The sequence below is a fragment of the Engystomops pustulosus genome, chromosome 7 (assembly GCF_040894005.1).
Source record: "Engystomops pustulosus chromosome 7, aEngPut4.maternal, whole genome shotgun sequence".
Lineage (NCBI taxonomy): Eukaryota > Metazoa > Chordata > Amphibia > Anura > Leptodactylidae > Engystomops > Engystomops pustulosus.
The window spans coordinates 100,240,081-100,266,873 of NC_092417.1; the positions used below are offsets into that span (position 1 = coordinate 100,240,081).

Below are 26,793 nucleotides of genomic sequence, written 5' to 3' on the forward strand. Positions count from 1 at the left end.
AAAAAAAAAAATCTGCAGACTCTGCCTAATTCTACTCAAACCCCTAATAAATTGTCCCACTTCGGTGTTTGAGGTGGATATGCGTGTCACTAAGAGCTAAACACAACGGTCGCAAGTCCCCCTGCAAATTCCTCACAATATGGTACTAGCTGCACTACTAGTGCCAGCAAGCCCAGCCACAAGCAAACAAAAAAAAGGAAAATATAACGCTATTGTAGGCCTAAGTAAGCCGTTGGGGTTCTCCTATGGCTATTTTGTAGCCTACAATGAGAGCACACTGCTTTGCAAGATGAGTTTGAGCTATAAAATGAAATACAGCTAAAAAAAAAAAAAATCAGCAGACTCTGCCTAATTCTACTCAAACCCCTAATAAATTGTCCCACTTCGGTGTTTGAGGTGGATATGCGTGTCACTAAGAGCTAAACACAACGGTCGCAAGTCCCCCTGCAAATTCCTCACAATATGGTACTAGCTGCACTACTAGTGCCAGCAAGCCCAGCCACAAGCAAACAAAAAAAAGGAAAATATAACGCTATTGTAGGCCTAAGTAAGCCGTTGGGGTTCTCCTATGGCTATTTTGTAGCCTACAATGAGAGCACACTGCTTTGCAAGATGAGTTTGAGCTATAAAATGAAATACAGCTAAAAAAAAAAATCAGCAGACTCTGCCTAATTCTACTCAAACCCCTAATAAATAGTCCCACTTCGGTGTTTGAGGTGGATATGCGTGTCACTAAGAGCTAAACACAACGGTCGCAGCTCTCCCAGCAAATTCCTCACAGTATGGTACTAGCTGCACTACTAGTGCCAGCAAGCCCAGCCACAAGCAAACAAAAAAAAGGAAAATATAACGCTATTGTAGGCCTAAGTAAGCCGTTGGGGTTCTCTTATGGCTATTTTGTAGCCTACAATGAGAGCACACTGCTTTGCAAGATGAGTTTGAGCTATAAAATGAAATACAGCTAAAAAAAAAAAAAAAATCAGCACACTCTGCCTAATTTTACTCAAACCCCTAATAAATTGTCCCACTTCGGTGTTTGAGGTGGATATGCGTGTCACTAAGAGCTAAACACAACGGTCGCAAGTCCCCCTGCAAATTCCTCACAATATGGTACTAGCTGCACTACTAGTGCCAGCAAGCCCAGCCACAAGCAAACAAAAAAAAGGAAAATATAACGCTATTGTAGGCCTAAGTAAGCCGTTGGGGTTCTCCTATGGCTATTTTGTAGCCTACAATGAGAGCACACTGCTTTGCAAGATGAGTTTGAGCTATAAAATGAAATACAGCTAAAAAAAAAAAAATCTGCAGACTCTGCCTAATTCTACTCAAACCCCTAATAAATTGTCCCACTTCGGTGTTTGAGGTGGATATGCGTGTCACTAAGAGCTAAACACAACGGTCGCAAGTCCCCCTGCAAATTCCTCACAATATGGTACTAGCTGCACTACTAGTGCCAGCAAGCCCAGCCACAAGCAAACAAAAAAAAGGAAAATATAACGCTATTGTAGGCCTAAGTAAGCCGTTTGGGTTCTCCTATGGCTATTTTGTAGCCTACAATGAGAGCACACTGCTTTGCAAGATGAGTTTGAGCTATAAAATGAAATACAGCTAAAAAAAAAAAAAATCAGCAGACTCTGCCTAATTCTACTCAAACCCCTAATAAATTGTCCCACTTCGGTGTTTGAGGTGCATATGTGTGTCACTAAGAGCTAAACACAACGGTCGTAAGTCCCCCTGCAAATTCCTCACAATATGGTACTAGCTGCACTACTAGTGCCAGCAAACCCAGCCACAAGCAAATAAAAAAAAAAATGTATAACGTTATTGTAGCCCTAAGAAGGGCTGTTGGGTTCTTGTAGAATCACTCCTGCCTAACACTATTCTAATAGAACACCCTAACGCTTTCCCTGACCAGCAGCAGCTCTCTCCCTAGCGGCATCCAGACACAGAATGATCCGAGCAGCGCAGGCAGGGGCTAGTCTATTCCAGGGTCACCTGATCTGGCCAGCCAACCACTGCTATCGACGTGTAAGGGTACCACGTCATGCTGGGTGGAGTGCAGAGTCTCTTGGCTTGTGATTGGCTGCCAAAAAGCAAAACGGCGGGAGATGCCATTTTCTCGAGCGGGCGAAGTATTCGTCCGAGCAACGAGCAGTTTCGAGTACGCTAATGCTCGAACGAGCATCAAGCTCGGACGAGTATGTTCGCTCATCTCTAGTGGCGACCCATAGAATAAAAATAATATACTAGTTTTATGGTATGGTAAACGGCCAAAAAAAAAACACACATAAAAATTTTCCCAAAAATTTATGATTTTCATTTCCTCCACCAACAAAGAGTTAATAAAATCTCACCAATTAGTTATAGATGCCCCAAAATTACCTACCAGAAAAGTGCATCTCATGTGGCAAAAGAAATAAGCCCCTATAGGTCCACAATAAAAAAAAGAAAAAAATTATAGCCGGGACAATGTGACATAGCAAATCTGTTCTGGATGGCGCCTCATTCCCTTCTATGCCCGGCCGTGCGCCCATACAGCAGGTTACCACCACATATAGGGTATCGATGTACTCGGGAGAAATTGGGTATCAAACTTTGTGGAGTCTTTTTCCATTTAATCCATTGTAAATGTTTAATTTTCCACCCAAAATGAGTGTATTGTGAAAACATATTACAGTTTGCAGACTGCACCTCCATTTTGTTTTAACCCCTATAAAACACCTAAAGGGTTGACAAACTTCTTAAAAGTGTTTTTTCATACGTTGAGGGGTGTAGTTTCCGTAATGGGGTAATTTACGAGTCTCGCTATTATTTAAGCCTCTCACACTCAATTAGAAGATGAGCAGGTCCATCTAAATATGGGTTTTGGTGATTTTACAAAAATTTTTAAAAATGATACCTAAATTCTGAGCCTCATAACATTCTAGTAAAATATGTGGAATCTTAACACAAAAGATTTCATCCAAATTTTTAAACTAATTTGAAGTACAATGTGTCACGAGAAAACAATCTCTAAATCCCCTGGATATCTCATAGCGTTCCAAAGCTATAACCACTTATAGTGACACAGGCCAGATTTGAAAAATGGGACCGCGTCCTTAAGGCCAAAAAAGGCTGAGTCCCGTAGGGGTTAAACAGCTGATGCAGACAAACATTCAGCTGCAACAAGCCAATGCACAGCAGCAAGAGGCCAATGCACAGCAGCAAGAGGCCAATGCACAGCAGCAAGAGGCCAATGCAAAGCAGCAAGTGACAAATGCACAGCAGTATGAGGCCTTCAGAGAGCAGCAGGTGATAAACAGAGAGCTGATGGAACAGATTAAAGTGCTGTCTGAAAGTCCGCAAGTTCAGGCACAAACTGTCTCTGCTAGGAAGAGAGTGCAAGCCTCTCTGCAAAAAGTGACCCCTGAGGATGATGTGGAAGCGTTCCTGACCATATTTGAAAGAGCGGCGTTGTGGGAGAAACTTCCAGCCGGCCAGTGGGCGGATGTCGTGGCTCCATTCCTCAGTGGTGAGTCCCAGAAAGCCTACAGTCATGGCCATATGTTTTGAGAATGATACAAATGTAAGGCACAGAATTTGCCAGACATGGCATCTTCCTGCAGTCTCAGGTAGTCCAAGTAGAGCCCTGCTATTGTAAAGTGAAGCATCCTGTGCTACTCGGTCCTGTCCAAAGAGTGAAAAGGTGTCGGATTGGAGCTCAAAGATTCTAGTAGCAATAAGTTTGTTATTGCCTAAATTGCTGTGTTGGCACTTTGGGAAAAGCTAGTGGTTTTTGAGTCTCACTTTGGGCACTCGATCTCTAAAAGGTTCACCATCACTGATCTGTCGCATCATCAAGGAATTCAAAGAGAGAGATTCCATTGTTGCCAAAAAGGCTCCAGGGCACCCAAGAAGGACCAGCAAGCACCAGGACTGTCTCTTAAAAGTGTTTCAGCTTCAGGACCGGGCTACCAGCAGTGCAGAGCTTGCTCAGGAATGGCAGCAGGCAGGTGTGAGTGCATCTGCATGCACTGTGAGGCGGAGACTCTTGGAGCAAGGCCTGTTGTCAAGAAGGGCAGCAAAGAGGCCACTTTTCTACAGAAAAAACATCATGGACCGATATTCTGCAAAAGGTACAGGGAGTGGACTGCTGAGGACTGGGGTAAAGTCATTTTTTCTGACGAATCCCCTTTCCGATTGTTTGGAACATCTGGAAAACAGCTTGTTTGGAGAAGAGAAGGTGAGTGATACCACCAGTCTTGTCTCATGCCAACTGTAAGGAATCCTGCAACCATTCATGTGTGGGGTTGTTTCTCAGCCAAGGGAATCGTCTCTCTCACAGTCTTGCCTAAAAACACATCCATGAATATAATGGAACCAAAATGTCCTCCAAGAGCAGTTTGGTGTTCAACAATGCCTTTTCCAGCATGATGGAGCACCTTGCCATAAAGCAAAGGTGATAAGTAATTGGCTCAGGGAACAAAACATAAAGATTTTGGGTCCATGGCCTGGAAACTCCCCAGATCTTAATCCCATTGAGAACTTGTGGTCAATCAGTAAGAGATGGGTGGACAAACAAAACCAACAAATTGTGACAAAATGCAAGCATCGATTGTGCAAGAATGGACTGCTATCAGTCAGGATTTGGTCCAGAAGTTGATTGAGAGCAGCCAGAGAGAATTGCAGAGGTCCTGAAGAAGGGTCAACACTGCAAATATTGACTTGCTGCAGTAACTCATTCTAACTGTCAATAAAAGCTTTTGTTACTCATATGATTGCACTTGTATTTCCGTATGTGATAAAAAACATCTGACAAACACGCATAAGGACTTTCTACATGATGTCTCTTTTTTCCAGGCAACACCAAGGAACCAAAAGACCTCTGAACTTGGTAAGACTGTCCCTTATATTAAGGGGGTAAAACAGGCCAAAGTAGTGACTGGGATTGACTTTGGAGCTAGGCCATCAAGCCCAGCTAGCCCTAAGCGACTAATAAGTGGAAAGAACATTGTTGGCAGTGTCAAGGACTGGATCATGTGGCTGCCAACTGTCCCCTTGTGGATGAGCCTATGGAGTGTGATAGTGGGTGGAGAAAATCCTTGTTTGCCAGACCCACCTACTCTGCCTTGTTTTCTCCAAATGTAGAGCGACACATTTGCCATCTTGAAGGACATTCTGTTGATGCTCTGTTGGATTCGGGTAATTTGGTGACTCTTGTCAATGCCAGCTTGGTGGACACTAACAAACTACAAAACAAGCAGATGGGTGTCATCTGTATACATGGGGATACCAGAGGGTACCCCACTGCTATAGTGTCAGTTGAAACTCCATTTGGGACAGTGAGCCATGAAGTAGGAGTTGTAAAATTTTTGATGCATAATGATATTGTTGGATGTGATTTTTCCATTGTTTTGGCAGCTGTGGCAAATGCTTAAGAAGGATGTTCCTAATGAAAATATGCCTTTTGTAGACCCCATCCCACTAAGTGATCCTGACCCTGTGCAAGCTGTAAGGGTGACCCTGGGTGAAACAGAGGGTTTTCCCTTAGACATATTTGCTGGAGATATAGAGGAAAACACTGAATAAATTGGTCTCCCTGATTTGCCAGTCTCCAGCGATAATTTCATCCCTGGAGTGGATGAGGTGGGTGGACATATTGTTGAACTTGTGGTTCCAAAATCACATTGTAGGAAGGTTATGGATCTAGCTCACTCACATGTGCTAGGTGGTCATCTAGCATATGAGAAGACAAAAGACTGTATCTTGCCAAGGTTTTATTGGCCAGGGATGCATACAGAGGTAAAAGAGTATTGTGACTCTTGCCCAAGGTGTCAGTTACATAAGCCTGTACCAAATTTTAGGAGTCCCTTGGTGCCCCTGCCAATTGTTGAAACTCCCTTTGAGAGAATTGCAATGGACCTGGTAGGTCCTCTGGTTAAGTCCGCTAGAGGTCACCAGCATATTCGGGTACTTGTTGATTACGCAACACGTTATCCACATCCCTTTAAGGAAGACTTCAGCAAAAATGATTACAAAATAATTGTTTCATATGTTTACAAGTACAGGGATATCTAAAGAAATACTTACAGATCAGGGGACACCATTTAGATCCAAAGTCACCAAGGAGTTGTGTAAACTATTGAAGATAACTCACTTGTGTATATCAGTTTACCATCCCCAAACCAATGGTTAAGTGTAGAGGTTCAATAAGACCTTAAAGGGAATGCTTAAAACGGTTGTTGCACAGGATGGAAAGGATTGCGATTGTCTTCTCCCTTATCTGTTTGCTGTGAGGGAGGTACTACAAGCCTCTACAGGCTTCTCTCCATTTGAGTTGGTGTATGGGTGACAGCCCCGAGGTCTTTTGGATATTGCCAAAGAGACATGGGAACATGAGGCGACCCTTTACAAAAGTGTAATTGAGCACACAGCCCAGATGCAAGACACAATTGAGAAAATAATGCCCCATTGTAAAAGAACATTTACAGAAAGCCCAAGAGAACCAATCCCGCGTATATAACAGGTCTGCCAGAGTAAGGACCTTTAACCCAGGTGATAGGGTCTTGGTTCTCGTTCATACAGTGGAAAGCAAATTTCTAGCTAAGCAGCAAGGGCCCTATGAAATTGTAGAAAAAGTGGGAGAGGTAAATTATCGTGTGCACCAGCCAGGTAAACGTAAGCCCTACCAGATTTATCATGTGAATATAATTAAGCCCCGGAAAGAACGGTAGATATTGGTAGCGGTTAACAATACTGGTAAAAAGGAGGGCGTTACATGGGTACCAGGGTCAAAATTTCTGACACTTTATCATATGCTCAAATCCAAGAAGTAAAGGAGTTTGTAGAAAGCAATAGGGATGTGTTTTCTGACTTGCCAGGAAAAACAAATGTTATTAAACATTACCACATAACAGTGCCAGAGTGACCCAAAAGCCTTACAGGGTACCTGTGGCCAGACGTAAGGAGATTGGAGATGAAGTGCAAATGATGCTCACACTGGGTGTTATAGAGGAATCGCACAGTGACTGGTCTAGTCCTATAGTCCTTATCCCAAAACCTGATGGTACCCTGCGTTTCTGCAAGGATTTTACGAAAACTTAATGCAGTATCAATGATGCATATCCCATGCCTCGAGTAGACGAGTTAATTGATAGGTTGGGTAACGCCAGATATTTCACTACTTTAGACCTTACAAAAGGTTACTGGCAAGTACCATGGACAGAGCAGGCCAAAGAGAAAACGGCCTTTAGTACCCCTAAAGGCCATTTCCAATATGTGGTTCTTCCATTTGGGTTGCTTGGGGCTCCAGCCACATTTCAGAGGCTAATGGACAGAATTTTACAACCACACAGAAAATATGCAGCTGCCTATCTAGATGAAGTCATGATACATGGTTTAGATTGGGAGAGTCATCTACCAAGGGTTCAAGCAGTACTGAATTCTATCAGGGAAGCAGGTTTGACAGTCAATCCAAAGAAATGTTCTATCTTTCCCTCTCTCCCTCTCTCTCTTCCTGGGAAACCTTATGTGAGTTGCCAATTGTTGTATGCTGTGGATGGGAAGCTGTACAGTGGGTACAGTTTCTTGGTAACCGAATTTACCCCCCAAAGGAAGGGAAAAGAAATGGCACTGATACAGTACATAGTTAAAATATCAGAAATAGCCTTTATTGATACAATGACACATAATACAATTAAAAAACCATGAAAACAGCAAATGTGGCCTCACCATGGAGGATGTCCACAGGATGCAGTACGGTACCGGGTGGTAAAGCACAGAGACAGAAAATGGCGGTCTAACACCGGGCTAAGTGGAGCTAATGTATATGTATGTAGAAAATAATGGCTGGTGGCCAGGAGGGGAGATTCCCTTAAAAGTTGTTCATCGTCAGTGCAGGTGTTCCGCCGCCCGGGAAGACCGCCTCCCCAACGCGCGTTTCGGCTCGGGCTGATCCTTCGTCTGGGGGCGGTCTTCCCGGGCGGTGGAACGCATCTACGCTGAATAAGTAAGACCTGGTGGCTTGATTCAAGGGTCCCTTATATGTAAGATCACTATTCCATGGACCTGCTGTTCATTGTGCACACCTGCACTGACGATGAACAACGAACGAAGCAACAAGCTTTAAACCTTTTTTATAATGTTTGTCTGATTTACTATATGTTGTGTGTAATTTTCTATTTCTTTTTCTTTAGATGATAGATATATTTTTATGATCTGACACATGTGATTTATTACTGATATTGGCTCGGCACGTTATTAGGAGAGATGATGGGCTATAGTCCTATTTTGAGACAATGACAAGAACGCATCTGAAGATTTTTCATATATGGACAATTTCATCATAGGATACGATCATCGGCGAATAAGAGTGCCCACTATATTCTGGGAGCTGTTTGTAATACGTTTTTATTTACCTGACTTTTCTGTCACGTTCTTCATTTTTTCTTTTTTCACATAAGAGGTCACTTTGTATTATAGTTTGTTATTTATGTATGAGGCGGTATATTTTTCATGTGGTGGCATTTACAAACAGTGTAAACTGTGTTTACCTGTTTATGTAGGGCCGGAATACAATAATTTTTGCAATTAATCCTTTTGTATTGTATATAGTATTTACACGTATTATAAATTTATGGCACCTGCACTTTACTGAAAACTTTGTTTCAGTGGAGCATTAATGCTAATGCTCTTTTGAATTCAACACTATTGCTCTTTTTTTGATCATTGTACTGGAATACATATGAAGGATCACGTAATACACATTTTGCATACTGTATAATGAATTGTCATTGTTTGGGTATAATGTAGATGAGGGTTTACACTGTAGAGGATAGGAGTTGCATCGCAAGTTTTTTGTGCTTAATATGCACTTTATTCACTTCTGCACTTTATGTTTATGGTGGCATTTTGACACCGTTGTATTTTTACCACTGCAGCACTTTAACACACAGTAGCACTTTATATATATTGCACTTTATTCAGCCCCCGCATTTAGCTCCTATTTATTGAGGACTGGCAACTAAAATATGCCTGCTGACATTATCTATCTCCTAAGGTCTATATACATATATATATATATATATTCTTATTGCTGGGAGGCACATTTGAGCCAATACGCCATAATATTAGTATTATTTTTGATTTTGTTCAGGAATTTTTTTCAACATGGTCGATTATGCTGTCATATTCCCTTGATATGTGTTGACACAGACTTACCTCTCCGGCGGTTTGCTGACGCGCCTAGGCGCGTGCGCCGCGCCGTCTTCGGGGGGAGTGCACCTTCCAGCGAAGCGCTTCCATGGCAACGCCGGCCTGGTCATGTGACCGGGCAGGGCGTGTCATGATGACGCGCTTCCGGTGCGCGACCTCACGGAGCCGGCGCGTCACGTGATGGGCGCGTCATTAAGCAGTCCAGCCGTTTGAGTGTATTTAAGGTAAGCACAACATCTAGACATCACCTCCTGACGAAGCATCTGTGCGAAACGCGCGTCGGGGTGTTCCTGTTGGCCTTCCCCTTGACTGCCTCCGTGCCTATTTCACTATGCCTCTGGGTAAGTGTGACCTGTTTATTGATGTACATTACTAGTGCTGGATGGTACCTCCGGTTGTAGAATCTTTGACAGTAAAACTTAGGTCCACTACCCTATAATACCTGTTCTACCTTTTGGACATAATAACCTTTTATCTATCTGTTTTTGGCACATTGGAGAGGCAGTAGTGGGAGAGAGGAGGGCCAAGGGTTCTCTGTGTTTGTCCCATATCCATCTGGGACACTGCCTATTCCCCTCATATTTCCTACTTCCAGGAATCTTTCTTGAAAGTGGTGTTATGATTGTGTATGTATTACATTGAATAAAGTGAATTATATTTTATACATTGTATGCTCCTCTGGTTTTTGTTTTTGATGGTCAAGACAATCTCCTGCAGTTCAAACCGAACATCAGTATGAGGAAGAAAGGTGATTTGAGTGCCTTTGAACGTGGCATGGTTGTTGGTGCCAGAAGGGCTGGTCTGAGTATTTCAGAAACTGCTGATCTACTGGGATTTTCACGCACAACCATCTCTAGGGTTTACAGAGAATGGTCCGAAAAAAAAAAGAACATCCAGTGAGCGGCAGTTCTGTGGGTGGAAATGCCTTGTTGATGCCAGAGGTCAGAGGAGAATGGGCAGACTGGTTCGAGCTGATAGAAAGGCAACAGTGACTCAAATCGCCAACCGTTACAACCAAGGTAGGCAGAAGAGCATCTCTGAACGCACAGTACGTCGAACTTTGAGGCAGATGGGCTACAGCAGCAGAAGACCACACCGGGTACCACTCCTTTCAGCTAAGAACGTTGCCTGGTCTGATGAGTTTCGATTTCTGCTGCGACATTCGGATGGTAGGGTCAGAATTTGGCGTCACCAACATGAAAGCATGGATCCATCCTGCCTTGTATCAATGGTTCATGCTGGTGGTGTCATGGTGTGGGGAATATTTTCTTGGCACTCTTTGGGCCCCTTGGTACCAATTGAGCATCATTGCAACGCCACAGCATACCTGAGTATTGTTGCTGACCATGTCCATCCCTTTATGACCACAATGTACCCAACATCTGATGGCTACTTTCAGCAGGATAATGCGCCATGTCATAAAGCTGGAATCATCTCAGACTGGTTTCTTGAACATGACAATGAGTTCACTGTACTCAAATGGCCTCCACAGTCACCAGATCTCAATCTAATAGAGCATCTTTGTGATGTGGAACGGGACATTCGCATCATGGATTTGCAGCCGACAAATCTGCGGCAACTGTGTGATGCCATCTTGTCAATATGGACCAAAATCTCTGAGGAATGCTTCCAGCACCTTGTTGAATCTATGCCACGAAGAATTGAGGCAGTTCTGAAGGCAAAAGGGGGTCCAACCCGTTACTAGTGTACATGGTGTACCTAATAAAGTGGCCGGTGAGTGTATATACACTTATACGTCCATAAATTTCCACTGCTGTGTTTGTCGCGCCAGAACTGATAGACCTTGTGATGAACTGAATTATTGACTTTGGAATGGATGTACAGACTTCATTTTGTATTCTCCAAACTGTCATGGCGCTCACATCTGATCTTTAAAAGTTTATAGATTATTCCATATAGCATAACAGAGAAAATGTAGAAATGAAGATTTTTTTGCCATTTTTCCACCCAAAAAATTCTAGTTGACACATTTGACCCCTTAAATAGCTCTGTATGCTAAAGAATGAAAAATATATGTTGGCCAGTACTTTTTTGCAAACTTAGACACAGCAAAACTACTGACCCAAAGAGTAAAAGTGGCATCAATATATTGATATACTAATTATTGTGGTGAGTTGTGCACAATACCCAAATTTTTTTACCCATCTCTTTCTGAAACATCCAGTTATTTACTGCTGGTTCTGAGCCATCCCCTAATCTCTTATTGTTCAGCTGACACTCACAATTCCTCCATAAAACCATTCTACTCGACTCCCCCTCGTCCTCCCCCGCTCATTTCATTCTTTTTATTTTCTCTGATAAAGAACATTCAAATTTGTTACTCCGGATTGAGGACATTTTATGGAACAGAGTAAAAAAAACTGAACATGAATTGTCTTGTAAATCCCTTATGTATTAGAAAATTTGATTTTACTGAGCAACAGAGACAGGACAAGACTGTAAAATTATAAAGGATTAGAAAAGGAAGGTCCACATTTGCTGTATTCTGGCCATCCAGATTTTCATTGGGAAAGTGAACTGTTAAGGGAATGATCTTCTCATAGAAAATGCAGCAGGTATATCAGATAAGCATAAATTAGCATTTTTTAATCATAACTTAATTATTATGTATGTTTATGGGATATGGACTATCAAATTAATAATTTCATGTATGTATATTTCTTATAAGGGATCAAATGTTATAAGTAGCAATGTACACCCCTGGTTACAGTTCACACCATCAGTACCTACATATTTAAGACTTTAAGAATGTAATTGATGAAGTGAGCACCGCACAGGACTTGTTGTATGCGCACCCTCTCACCACACTCTCACTGTTACATCAAGCAATAGATTACTTCATTTAGCTACAGATATCGCAGCAGGTGTAGGCAACAGCAGAGGTATGTTTTTTAACTATTTTACAAAGGAGGCCACTATATACGTACACATTTATAATGGAGGGGCATAAATTAATGATCGGTGAACTATATGTGTTTTAATAAATTATGAGAGGCACTATATATGTTTTAATAAATTTAGGGCCAGCACATATGTATCAGTAAAATATGGGGGATTGCACTGTTTGCATGTTAATTTGTGGAGGGGGACTTATTTATTAGGGGGTGCACTGTATATATGTTAATTTTATATAGAGGTGGTTACGGTGCTATAATTATGGTATGAGCATTGATGTGGGGCTGTACTGTTCTGGTACTGTATATATATATTGAGCTTTGTACTGTATCTATGTACTAATCCTGGTTCTGGGGTGAATATTTTTAGGTTTTTTGTGTTTTTGGAGTGGTTGATTTCCTTTAAAGGGGTATTCCCATGAAGACAAGTCTCTTAAATGTACTCAGGATAACAAAATAACACATTGGGGCTCATTTACTAAGGGTCCGAACGGCGCCCTTACGTCGGGTTTCCCAAATCTTTCAGTTTTGCGCCGAATTGCCCCAGGATTTTGGCGCACACGATCGGATTGTGACGTATCAGCGCCGACTTTCACGCAACATAAATCGGGGCGTGGCCGGCGGAAACCCCAACGGATTCAGAAAAACCACGGAATTAAAAAAAAAATTGTGTCGCAAAAATAGCACTCACATTCCAGCGACACCTAGTGGACATCGGGCGCATGACCTTAGTGCGACTTAATTATAATAATAATGTGTCTGCGCAGACATAATGTGTCTGGATAGAGAGTCCCCGCCCACGGCAATAAAACTGAGTAAAATTGCCAAGTAAAGGGTTAAAAATTATCTTTATTGTGTAAACATCACTAGGGGATTGAAATTGGAGAATTTTCTTTCATGGGAAAACCCATTTAATATAAATATTTTTTATTGGGGGGTGTTTATGTTATATTTAATTTTGGTGCATTTTATATTTAGGGGTTAATATTTTAATGCCTTTGAGCGTGAATAATTTTGGAAAGTTCAGCCTTTTCGAGTAAATAACCTAGAAAAATTCCAGTGCATACACATATTTAACACACACAAGCACAATGCACACAAATAGAGGTTCCAACTGGCCCACCTATGCTCCTGTCCTCATTATTAACAATGCACTTTAATGAGCCTTCCTCTATATTGGAAGCACCTACCAGTGACTGTAATATATCTCTAGGTAAAGTGCCAGAACAGGCAATTGCATTATTAACACTGAGGGTAACACATATTAGGGAATCGTGAATTAATTATATGAATTACTTGGGGCACCATGTATAAAATTATTTGGCAGGCGCTATATATAAATTAGTTTGAGTTTTAAGGGACACTATGTATAAAATAATTTGGAAGGATCAATGCATAAATTAATTTGGGGGCAGCAAGTATACAATAACTATGCAAGAACTATATATAAATTAATTTGGGTTTAAGGGGCACAATATATAAAATTGTATATTTTACATGAACTTTTACACACTTTACATGAATTAAGTTGGGGACACCAATTATAAAATAATTTGGTAGGCACTACATATTGAAAATAATTTTACTAATGAACCCTAGGCACCCAAGCCAACACTGTGTATGTACAGTATGTATGTATGTATATATATATATATATATATATATATATATATAAATCCAAAAATAGGCAGCACTCCGGTTGTGAAGTCAAAAATCAAGGGTGCAGTTTATTCCATAGCGACGTTTCGGTAGTGGCAAAAGGTGGGTTCCACCACAAAAACGTCGCTATGGAATAAACTTCACCCTTGATTTTTGACTTCACAACCGGAGTGCTGCCTATTTTTGGACTTCTTTATTGGGATCCTCTGTCACTGACCCTGTGGCTTTGCACCACCACTTTCATTTTGTAGTGTTGCTCTGGATTTTCTCTGGATTTTCCACTCCTCATCCCCACTTTATCCTCCCATTTCCTTCTGACCTCAACCATTGGGCCTCCCGCTACCTCACCCAACAGTACCCTGTACAAAATCGATATTTACACCTGCATATGTTTGGCAGGTACAACCCCACTCATCACCTTATAGAGGAAAAGGACACTACCCACACTACTACAAATTGGGCTTGTACAGCGTGTCGAATCTGTAGGAACTAAAAAGATCATTGAGCAAGGAAGTTCAAAGTGATCTATCAATTGCTGGAAGGACTTCAACACTGATTGATAATATATCTGCGCAAGAAACTGTACACCTCTCTGACTCCACCCCTGCATGCCTTCCAACATATATAGTTCCCCTAGGAAGGGGTTATCCCACAGAGGAGTATATTTAGTAAGGGGTCCCACCCCATCACCCGTTTATACACCTATCAGATCCTTTGCACCAGGGACATAGTCGGGCAGCCCCTAGCCATCCTCCCAAAGACACCAGCCTCGAGGGCTGCCATTGGAGACTATGGGGCACCGAAATGCCTTAAACAGAACCCGTCAGGCAAAATAACCCCCTAAACTAAATATATTTTCATAAACTGGCATTAGAGAGTGTTGCCTCCATCCCTTCATTGTCCCTCTACATGCCTGTAAACCTAAGCAATGAGGTCCTAAAGCTGTATGCAAATGACCTGTGAGATGTCCAATGAGTCATTAACATATTCAAGCTGTCTAGCTTATTCATTAGTGGGAGGCACAGCCACACCCCAAGTGCTTGACTGACAGCCTGTATAATGATGTGAGGCTGTATAATGATGTGCTTCCTAGTGCTGGCCACGCCCCTGCAGCCTGTGTGTGTGTGTAGGAGAGATACAGCAGCTCCAGGCAGCCATGTTATAGCAGAACATGTCAGGTACTTGTGTAGTTCATGTCTGTGTATCACACATGTTATAGCAGAACATGTCAGGTACTTGTGTAGCTGATGTCTGTGTCTCTGTGTATTAGGAGGATGCAGCATGTCAGCAGATACAGCACAGACACTAGCAATGCTTTACTATACATTACACACAGACATGAGCAGGGGGAGGAGAAGGGAGGGGTAACAGGGGTGACATCACTGCCTCTGACCATGTGACCAGCCTCATACATAATAAAGAAAAGATGATTTTGCAATGATTAATGTATGAATTGACTAGATAAAGGCTGGGATGCATCCTTGTGAGCTGCTCCAACAGGTAGTAGTGACAGGACAAGTGACACAGACCTGATGACAGGTGTCCTATAAAACCTTGGAACACCAGGGCTCTGATCCGGATGCATCCCATCTCCCAAAATGCTGGCACTGCGCTGCTGGGTAGCACACCCATGCATTCAGTAGCACCAGCCCCTTCAATCCTTAGGAAGTTGTAGCTTTTCCAGTTTTATTCAGGCTATGTATTCTCCGAAAACCAATACTTCGGGATCCAAATTGGTGCTTTATGAAGTATATAGAGTAGCTGCGGCATCAGAACCATCTTGATCAGATTTGAATGACCCAGACCATCAGGGGTAGCTTATTCTAACCCAACATTAAAGAGTGCTTCACTCTCAAGAGGGGCCCTAGGTTCAGATTAATGTAGTCCATTAGTGATCTTGTAACCCAAATACTTAAATTCTTCTTCTACTGGTAGCCCGAAGCGGCAGCATAGCCGACTTTGTCCAGTTAATACGTAACCCGGAAAAATCTCCAAAGAGACAGAAGTTAGATGACTCTGGGCAGGGACTGAACAATTGCAGCAAGAAATAGAAGTCGATTGTCCCCTCCCACCCCCCAGAATATCTAAAGCCTTGCAGACCAGGATGTTGCTGAACCAGACAAGCCAAAGGCTCAAAGGCCACTGCGAACAGAAGCGTGAACCAGTTCAAATGCTCTTAAACATCAAGATGCTGTATGACTGGACAGGTCCTTACCCTTTTGAGTGCTAAGCTGGAAAGCAATACCAGCTGGATTGTTGAAAGGATTACCCATGGAGATTCTCTGCATTATCCTGTCCTCTTTTGTATTTGTCTTTTGAGGATGAACAGCCTTCTTGGGGGGACTTGAATGAGTTTGTGATTTGTAGAATATTGAATCTTTACAACATCACAGACTTGGAACAACCAATTTATCTTGCTATGGCTGATAGGGTCACCCATTTGGCTTTCCTCAGGACAAACCTGTTGCTGAAGAGTTTCAGCAATTTTGGAATGGCTCACCTATTTTGCTAAATCAGTGCATACTGGAATGTTAGGCTGTCAGTTAAATAGGGTTTGCAAGATAATTAAGGAAATTAGCACCAAGTGCTAGATTAATACCAATGACTTGCAGGTATCTGAAAGTGTTCTCTAATTTTGATCAGTGTTCTTTTACATTTATCTCATTTATATTTTTATTCAGGGCTTTAGAGTATATAGAGTTTATGAAATAAGCTCACAATACTTCTATTTTGCACATGATAGGTTATATTGAACTACATATCTACATATTGGACCTGCCATGTCTATTTCCTTAATATTCTTGTAATAGCATGCTGCACTCTTTACTCTTAACCCTTAACGAGCTTCACAACGGTCCAGGACCAATCCAGAGTGTCCCAACATTAGAAACACATAAAAATAAAGATAAAAATCGTTTATCTGACCGGAGCTCCATTTATTTGCCACTGTTCTGTTTTCTTTCAAGAATATTTGAACTTTACTTATAATTCCTTTTTCACACAAGCACAAGTCCGTAGATCTTCCAATAAGAATAGCCCACCATCCAGACCATCACGACCTCGGTTTTCTGTTTCCACCGTTCACCCCAGAGGACCACTAGAGGAAACACGCACACAAATCGTGTAGTATGTCTTGCAGATTGAAAGTTTAATAAAATAAGATCGGCTTACAAACATTGGATAAAAATGTGCATGTAATTTAAGTGAGACACCAGCCTCACACGACCACCCAACCCTGGGTTTTGCCAGCCACAGCTGTTCTACGTCAAGGTGTGGGAACCAACCCCATACTATCATGTAGAATTGCCTCAGGGTGTGGGAAGGGGTTAAGATATTCTATTTATAAACAATATGTAAGTGATATAAAGAAATATCTAATTAGCAAGAAAGTCCGAACTAAATTACCGTACATGATTTTCTTAAAAAACACTCAGCAAAAACTCCACATGAATGGTCTTTGAAAGGCATTTGGTAGTGCTTTACAGACAGTACAGTAATAAGAATGTGTCAGGATGTTAGGGACCTGTAAATGATGACTTAAATGTTTAATTTTGTAGATTAGGAAGCTGTGTCAAAAGCAATTATTTCTCTATCCTGGAACTTGACAGGGGAGATTTAGGCTGTTTTAATTACCTTCTTGCAGGACATGAAATAATTAATATGAGAACTTTAGACAGAAGATTTGATTTTAGTACTCATTTATTCACCCTTTAGATATTTGACTTTGCAGTCATCTATGTAATATAATCAAATCCTGTGGCATAATAAGACACCAGTAGTCCCTGGTGCGACAAATGAAATTTCCGGCAGCCTCCCCTTACAAATGGAATGGCTGGCAGCCTCGCCTTAATAATGAAATTCCAGCACTCTTCCCTCAATAAGCTGTCCAATAGCCTCCCCTCACTAATCAAATGTCCAGCAGCAGCCCTTCCTCACAAATGAAGTGTCCGGCAGCAGCCTCTCATCACAAATGAAATGTCCAGCAGCAGTCTCCCATCACAAATAAAATGTCCATCAGCAACCTCTCCTCACAAATGAACTGTCCAGCAGGAGTGTGCCCTTCCAAATGAAATGTCCAGAAGAAGCCTTTCCTCACAAATGAAATGTCCAGTAGCAGCCTCCCCTAAGAAAAGAATATTTCAGCAGCAGTAGCCTCCCCTTACAAATGGCTGGCAGTCTCCCCTTACTGATGAAATGGCTGGCAGCCTCCCTTTAATAATTTATAATAAAATTCCCACAGCCTATCCTTGCTATTTATTTTCCAGCAGCCTTTCCTCCCCAAAGGAACCCTAGTAATATAAAAAAAAAAATCACTTACCTCCCATGCTCCGGCAATCCCTGCATTGTCCTCTTCTTCCTGAGGTCCATTAGCTCTACCTGTGCACACATTATGATGTGCCCCCCCCCCCAATAACATTATACAGTGTGTGCAGTCAGAGGTAATGCATGCGCCGCTGGTGTAGTCAATTAAACAGCCACTAAACAGAGAAGAGAGCTGCTCTTCCTGCTCCGTTCTCTGTGTTGATTCTGGCAATGGAGACAGCTGGTATGGGTCTGTAGCACCCTCCACTTTGTGTAAAATGTTGGGTCCTACAGCAATGACAATGTACTGTGTATATACTTTTAATTGTTTTATGGTTAATAAAGAAAGGGGCCGGCCTAGCAAGGATGAGAGAGGAGCATAGGATTACAGGAAGAAGGGACGATTTAAGAATTGGTCAGTGTTCAGAAGTATTGAGCAGCGGCCGTTGCAGGATGACCTAGAGGTGACAGGCAGGAGAGCCTGAGGCTCAGAGGAGCTAAGCAAAGTTTAATCTAAAGTTTGAGCTAAAGTTGTAAGGAGCAAAGAGCAATTGAAACATATCGAGGAGTACGTTGAGAAGCACATTGAGAAGGATAGCTCATCAAGGTGGCTGGTGTCCCTGCAGTTCAAGTTCAAATGCAAGTGTGCTAGTTGTTTCTTTGGGCGCCATTACCACAAAGCAAGTGACCTCCACCTACATTCATCCCTTGGGAGCCAGCCCTAGTCAGGAAGGGTTTCTAACATCACGCTGACCCACAACACCTATCTCCCAGGGCTCAAGTCAGCAATTATCCCGACTGGCGTCACAAACATTTCCCTACAAGTCCTTTCCTTCCCACTTTTCAGTGAGCATAGTGGCGGACCCTCGTCCCCAGCCTAAGGGGAAGGGAAGGGGTGCCTCAGCTGCATAATATATATGCCCTATATGGGTCTGCATGTCAACCAATAAAAATGTATCAGTGTGCTGTGTTGTTTACAGAAAATATGCTTAAAAGGGTTTTACTATGAATGAAAATTTGCAAATTTCAATCCTCTAATGATGTTTACACATTAAAGATAATTTTTAACACCTTACTCCGTAATCAGACACATTATGGTCCATCTAGTTCTGTGAGCTGAAAATGTGGTTAGATTATCAGGGTACAGGTTTATATACATTTTCATTTACCTTCTAAACATTGTACTAGTCTCTGACACATAGAAATAGGGACAGATTAGGGAGCAGCACAGCTCCACAGCATCAGACAGAAGAGGAATATGGACTGTGAAATGCTGTATTTTTCTTAATGACAGTAAATTAGAGAATGGGGCTCATTTACTAAGGGTCCACAGACCGCAAAAATGTTGGATATTCCGACGATTACCATTTTGCGGCACATTTAAAAGGGGGTTGTGGCGCGCACGAACGGATTTTGGCCGATCCGACGGATTCAAACTGAGCACGGAATTTAACATTTAAATTTGTGTCGCAAGCCATGCACTTACATGCACCGGGAAGAAGATGGTGAACTCCGGCGGACCTGAGCGGAAAAGCGACACAAGCAGGAAATCGGGCGCACGATCTTAGTGAATCGCGCTGGAGTCCATGATCATTGGACAACGCACAGTGGGGATCGCGCAAGGGACGGGTAAGTAAATGTGCCCCAATGTGTTATTATGTTATCCTGAGTATATTTAAGAAACATATCTTTGTGGGAAAACCCCTTTAAGCTTCATGGTTACATTTTGCCCCTTAGCGTTAGAATATGGTGTACACATTGTTTTAATTTTTGAAAATGTATTAAAACACAATATAACCTATATAAATTTGGTATCACCATGATAATACTGAACCAAAGAATAAAGTAGATGTATCATTTGAAGCGCTCAGTGAAAGGTGTAAAAACACGGCATGAAATAATAAATAATGTTACTGAGAAGCAAAATTTGTTACACAGAAGATAAGGCCTTACACAGCTCTGTACACTGAAAAATGAAAAAGTTCTAGAATTTTGAAGGTGTAGAGCGAAAATTGAACAAAAAGAGGCTGCTACACTAAGGGGTATTCTACAGGATAATGACTGTATAATTGCAGTCAGCGATCTGAACAGTGCTGGTCTGGTATTGGCTGGTCTGCTGATTGAAACTACTTGCCTGGCTCTCTGCAAACTTGGCGCTCAACCAGCAAGGGTTAACAAGCTCATACTCTCAGAGCTCTGCCCCTCTCAACTACAGCATGTTGTTAAAGATTTTCTTGCTAGCTCTATTATACTTGATTCACTTACTATATATATGTACCCTTGGTCTATCTGACTATCCTTTTGGTATGCAATTCAGTACCATTTATCTAATCTCAAACTATTTCAACTATGGGGTAGGTTAATCAGAAGTTACGTTCGCTGGCATATGATAAAGGTCGCTGCCACTGCAGATATATCATGAGGCTCCAGCATAATCCAGCAAAACCTAAAAGGGCAGTCTTAGTATAATTTGCAGTTATAGCATAATCCATCAAAATCTCAAAGGCAGTGTCTTAGTATAGTTTTTAATTTGGCATCATCCCGCAAAATCTTAAAGGCATAATCTCACTATAATTTTCAGTTTCAGCATTTTTGGCAAAATCTTAAAAGAGCAGTTTCAGTATAGTTTGCAGTTCCAGCAAAATTTTAAAGGGCCAGTCTCGGTATATTTGGCAGTTCCAGCATCATTCGGCAAAATCTGAAAGACACAATCTCAGTATTGTTTGCAGTTCCAACAAACTCTTAAAGAGGCAATCTCACTATAGTTTGCAGTTTCAGCAAAATGTTAAAGGGTTATCTCAGTATAATTTGCAGTTCCAGCATCATCCATCCAAATCTTAAAGGAGCTATCTCAGTAAAGTTTGCAGTTCCATCAAAATCTTTAAAGGGCAGTCTCAGTGTAGTAAGCAGTTTAAGCAAAATCTTAAAGGTGCTGTCTCAGTATAGATTGCATAGGTTCCATAAGGGTTGTCTCAATATGTGTGATGGGGGGTGGACAAGGTCTTGCTGTCTCACTATAGATTGCAGTTCTGACATCCAGAAAACGCTTAAAGGTACTGTCTAAGCATTGTTTGCATTTTTATCAAAAGCTTACAGGGGCCGTGTCAGTATGGTTTGCAGTTCCAGCATCATCCATCAAAATCTTAAAGGCTCTGTTCCATTAAAATATTTCAGGGGTAGTCTCACAATATGTATGTTTGAGGGGGGGGTTGGAAAGGTCTTGTCTGCCAAAATGCTTTGTCTCCGCCCATCCCTCTTCTCACCGATTCTGATTGTTTTTCAGGAAAGTCATCAAGAGAATTCCATGCCATACTGTGAGAGAAGATGCCACTCTTCCTTCGGCCAGGGAGGCCAAATTATTAGGCAACCTCCGGCATCCATTCATAGTCCAGTTCTTTGGAAGTTTCCTGGAGAAAATTGATTTCTGCATTGTTACAGAATTTTGTGAGGTACACTTCAACTATGTAGTACCAATAATAACAATACTATAAGCTTAATATTATGAATACTATGAGCCCAATCGCCATATAGTGTTACAGTTTACCTTAAAGCATAACCATCATATAAGATAATTTCTTATAGTGTGTGTGGGGATGTGGTCAACATACTTCATTTTTTAGTTTGTAAAAAAATTGAGTTACTTCCTCCCATAGAGATGCATATTCCAGCCTGTACAGTGTGTGTCTATGGAGGCTGCAAGAGCTCATATCTAATCTCCCTGTGTTTGGTTAAGCAGCTCTTGCAGTTAATCTCTCTCAGAGCGCCCTGCAGCGACGTTTAGATGTTGTTGGAGTTTTCTACTGCTCCCACTCTAACTGCGGGAGCAGGACCTGGTCTGCGGGTGTCAGAGACACCCAGGGACCTTAGGGAGATGCGGTTCATTACTGCTTCTCCCTTCTCCACTCCTCACAGCATCTTGCTGAAGTTGCGCAATGCACAGAGGAGCAGAGCCGACACCGCTCTCAGTTCTATAGACTTAGCGGTTGCGTGATCGCTGGGTCTAAAGAGTTAATCAGAGATGCTGGTTCTAATTAGACCCAGTCCAGCTCTGATCAGCACCACCAGTGACAGGTGGTGATTTTTCTTTGTAACTAGGCTCTTATAAAAAGAATAAAGGAAAATTAGAAAGGGAAAAAAAAGTGAAAATGTACCCCAGGGGTCTTTAATGACCTCATGGGGGACATATAAAGTAAAAACACACATACACAAAAAATATTTCTTAATATTCATAAAAATACATTCGCATTTCCCCATATAATAAAAAAAATCCCCCACTATACTACACAAAAAAACCACCATAGCCGCCCCATTTGCCAGAGACTATACATGTTATATATCAAAACAATTGAAACAAAATAGGGAATTCATTAATAATGTTAATTTTGAGTTAATCTGAACATTTTTGAAAAAAATATGCATTATAAATTACAAAAAAAAGACTTTTTCCACTTTTAACTCCAAATAAGAATATAAATAAAAAAATTTAAAACTTTTATTACATTTTAAATAGCTCTATATGTCGGAAAATAACAAAAAATTTTAAGGAAGCATGCAAAAAAAAGTTTAGGTCCTTAAACCACCAATTACGAAAATTCGCTAAAAATGTCCGGTCATTAGAGCCTTTTCCGGCTGCTTGACTAAGGGGTTAAACCCCTTTTTCTTAGCTTCATCTTTGAAAATACTACTCATTGCAGTCAGGAAGAGAGCAGAAAGCATTAACAATCAAAGCTGTGTAACAAGCAGGAGAGGAGAGAGAGAACCGTCTTCAATGTGGTAGACATATGTGCTATAGCAATGTACAGGTAACATTGCAGCCAGTTTCTTTACAAACTATGCTGAATCTCTTAATGATATTAGAACAATGTTTACAACACTCCACCCTACACAATATCAAACTTATCTGAAATGACGGTTACTCTTACTCTATATCATCTAAAAGAATACCTGACTTTTTGTCATAGGACTGCGTGCAGTCAATTGATCAGATTAATACTAGAAATAAAAAAAAATTGCAGTAAGACTGGAATAAAAAGTGCTGACTGGCTAATTATTGCTACCATAGTCACAATGAATAAGCTCATTTGGCACAAGTCTTGCATATCAAGGAGGGTTGACAGAGATGCCTCTTTTACCATTCATCTCTGGGGGAAACAAAAAAAAAATATGAATGAAAATTCCAGTACAGCTGATCTTTTCCTTGAAAATTGCCAATCATGGTTATAGACATTATTGATTCATATAGGAAAAATGGCAGAATTTGTTAACAGGATAAAAAAAACTCTTAATAGGTTGCCAATAAAACCCTTTTTTGACTTTTTGGTATTCTTTGTCCTAGTGGATATCCACATACTGATGAACTAACAATGCATTTAGTATCTGTACTCATTTCTATATATTTGGTTGAGAAGGTACTCTCTGTTTAGGGGTGTGATCTCTTAGCCATAGTGGAAAACAGTTACAAAGAGAGTATCTTGTCCTAGAGGACTCGTTGTATCCTGTAATTAACAAACAACAATGATGAGCATTTATCATGCATTGTACAAGGCATAGAAAAGTGGCAATCCCTGGCGCACAACCAGGCAATTGCAACATTTTGGGGGTTTTACATTCTGCATGCCACTTTTCCAAAACTGGCAGGCTGGGTCACAGGGCAGCCTCGACCTACCAAATTTACTGCAAGCCTTTGCCTGAATACCATTGCAGGTTATAGCAGAATGTACTGCAGGAATGACATGGCGTAGATTTCATTTTGATATACATCAATATATATCAGTGAAAAGCAACAGAAAAAAAAGGGCGCACACGAGTAAACAGATAAATATCATACAACATATCCAGGGTTTTCATATAATGAAAAATAATTCACTTATCGGGGAACTGTTCCTAGACAAAACAATTTACATCAGCAATTAAATTACAAACATACATGTAGGGGAAATACTACATTAAAAGAACAAAAAGTAAAGGTTTAAAGAGATATAAAAAATGAACGTCAATTGTAAATGTTAAAAAAATTCTTAATATATATCACGCTCCCAAAAGAAAGGTTTAGTGTTGGCCATAACTATATTTAAAGAGGACCTGTCACCCAGAAATTCGGTACTAAAGCAAGCAGCTCCTAGTGCTAAAACAAATGCAGCAGTGTTACAATGATAGCGTTATCGGAAACCTAAATCTAACACCGCTGCAGAGAGCGTTTCTTTCTACTTTCTTTCACTATCTTTGCCTGTATGGATGTGCAATATATGCTTTTACCAATTGTGTAATACTGTGATCTGTGCATACAACTGTCAGCATTTTCAAAAATATAAAAAAAGTAGAAAGAAACGCCAGACCGCTCTTAAACCGGCTTAAGGCTTATTCATGTGGGGGGCGGGATTAGGGGAGGTGACTGCCGCATGACGCAGGGCGGTCCGGGGAAGAGGCAGTGCCTCGGACCGCCCCCTCATGAATACACTATCCGATAACAGTGTAACACTGCTGCGTTTGTTTTAGCACTAGTAGCGGCTTACTTTAGTAAGCCGCTCCTAGTAGCGAATTTCTGGGTGACAGTTCCTCTTTAATTAAACACCTTTTTCTACTTTAAAAAGAAATAGGCATACATTCACTTAATATTATTTTACTTTAATATTATCCTGTGAATATTGCAATCCAATGTGTTTTTGCCTGTAGTAATGTGGGGGCGTTTGTCGTGCATGTTATTTGTGGATATATTATTTCTGAGTATACTTGTAGATATCTACTTGGAGATATACTTGTAATATCTACAGATAACCTTTTTTCATGATTTTTAGGGTGGAGACCTTCACTGTCACATCCAACAGCAAAAAGACAAAGGTGAAAAATTCAAAGAAGGACATGTTGTAGAATGGTTCATCCAACTTCTGCTTGGAGTAAACTATCTTCATGAGAGGTGCAGTGATTCTAGAAGAGCATGATTTACATATCTTAACCGCACCAGAGCATGTTCTTCTATTTGCTTTATATTGACTAGATAAACAGTCTATGACTGTCTTGTCTTAGGACTTACTTACACAGAGTTTCTTAGATCAAACAACACCCTACCACAAAGTTCCAAACAATTTCACAATATTGGTTCACGGATATTACAAAAAATCTGGCCATATTTACCATAAAACGTACCATAGAACTTCATCATATGCTACTTAACCTGTACCACATTATGCTCACATAATAGACCCATATACTATATGTGACATATCTTACAAGAAAATAAGACTAAAAGTGACATATTTTTGTTTGGTTGAAAACCTTATCTAACAAGCAGCAATTTCATACAATTGGAAGTAGGAGTTGTCAGTCACACTGACATCTGTCACACTAGAAATATAAAACCTTACAGTATATTTAATAGAGAATATAATTAAAATATTCAGTATATTTAATAGAGAATAGAGAATTTAATAGAGAATATAATTAAAATATTCAGGGCCAAGTACAATACAGTTTAGCACAATCCAATCAAACCTCATTTAGCAACCAATATTGTAGTAAACATTGTAATTTAAGTTTAACTGTATTTTTAAATGTCCAGAAAACACATAAAAACTCTTTAGACTATGTGCAAGTGAACTGTGTGCTGCACCCAGGCCATTCTTCCTACTATGCACTGCAATACGGGCAAAAATAGGAACTACTCTATATATGTAACAAATGAATATATATCCTACGGCTGTCCTTTTTCTGCGTGCACCGAGGCAGATACCAGAATACTCTTAACTTCCATCGCATGGGTGAGCTGAATACACACCTACCAGGTGTCATTCTATTTTCATTGTACTCTATATATGTGGTGCGACTGGTCAGCGCTGTCACAGAGCAGTGAGACATGGTGTGCCCAGTGCAATGGGGCCATGGCCAAAAGGTCATGAGCTGGCTGCAGTTTGGACATAGATGAAGTATCCAAACATTGTATCAAAGATGATAGTGCTATATTGCTACTGGGGGGCTTAAAGCTGTGACCCTCACTAATGACTAGAATCAAGTGGCAGTATTGTCAATAAAATATTGGGGAAGATTTATCAAGCTGTCTGAAAGTCAGAATATTTCTAGTTGCCCATGGCAACCAATCATAGCTCCCTTTTAAAATATTCACTGGTAAAATGAAAGCTGAGCTGTGATTGGTTTCCATGGGCAACTAGAAATATTCTGACTTTCAGACAGCTTGATAAATCTGCCCCATTATCTCTTCTGTGAAAGGTCTTACTTTTCTCTTACAGATTAGTTATGCACAGAGATCTGAAGACGAAGAACATTTTCTTGAAGGAAGGATTACTGAAAATTGGTAAAGAGTTCAGCCTTTTTTCATGAATTTACACAAAACACCTTAAAATATACTAAGCTTGCTGACTAAACTTTGCGGAGACAGACATAGGAGTGATTTAGAATAATACTAGTCAGGCGAGCAAATATTTCATAAGAATATTTAATAATACCAGCCCATGCCACTTCAACCATTTACTTCATGAATAAGGTCTTAGTTCTTGCTTGCCCCTGACAATCTTTCCTTTTTCGTAATAGTCTTCCTTGCTTCCATTATTATAACTGTGTAGAGTGGATCTCTAAATTTCTTAAAACATATTAACATATGTGATGAAGCCATCCTCCCTTTAGGGTCCCTACACCATAAAGCGTTATGCTCTATGAAATTCAGACATTTTTTTGAAGAGTGGGCCTACAGAAGAAAGCACACATTCATTTTGTC

General features: G+C 40.8%; 1 protein-coding gene across 3 annotated transcripts in view; it reads left to right on the forward strand.

The window, feature by feature from the left end:
- The window catches only part of LOC140070672 (serine/threonine-protein kinase Nek11-like), a 334,707-nt gene that overhangs the window by 100,306 nt on the left and 207,608 nt on the right, over positions 1-26,793 (forward strand). For all 3 annotated transcript variants that reach the window (XM_072117429.1, XM_072117431.1, XM_072117430.1), the window contains exons 3-5: positions 21,352-21,517; positions 24,863-24,981; positions 26,309-26,373. In XM_072117429.1, the coding sequence (XP_071973530.1) occupies positions 21,352-21,517; positions 24,863-24,981; positions 26,309-26,373 (350 nt within the window). The remainder of the gene's footprint in view (positions 1-21,351; positions 21,518-24,862; positions 24,982-26,308; positions 26,374-26,793) is intronic.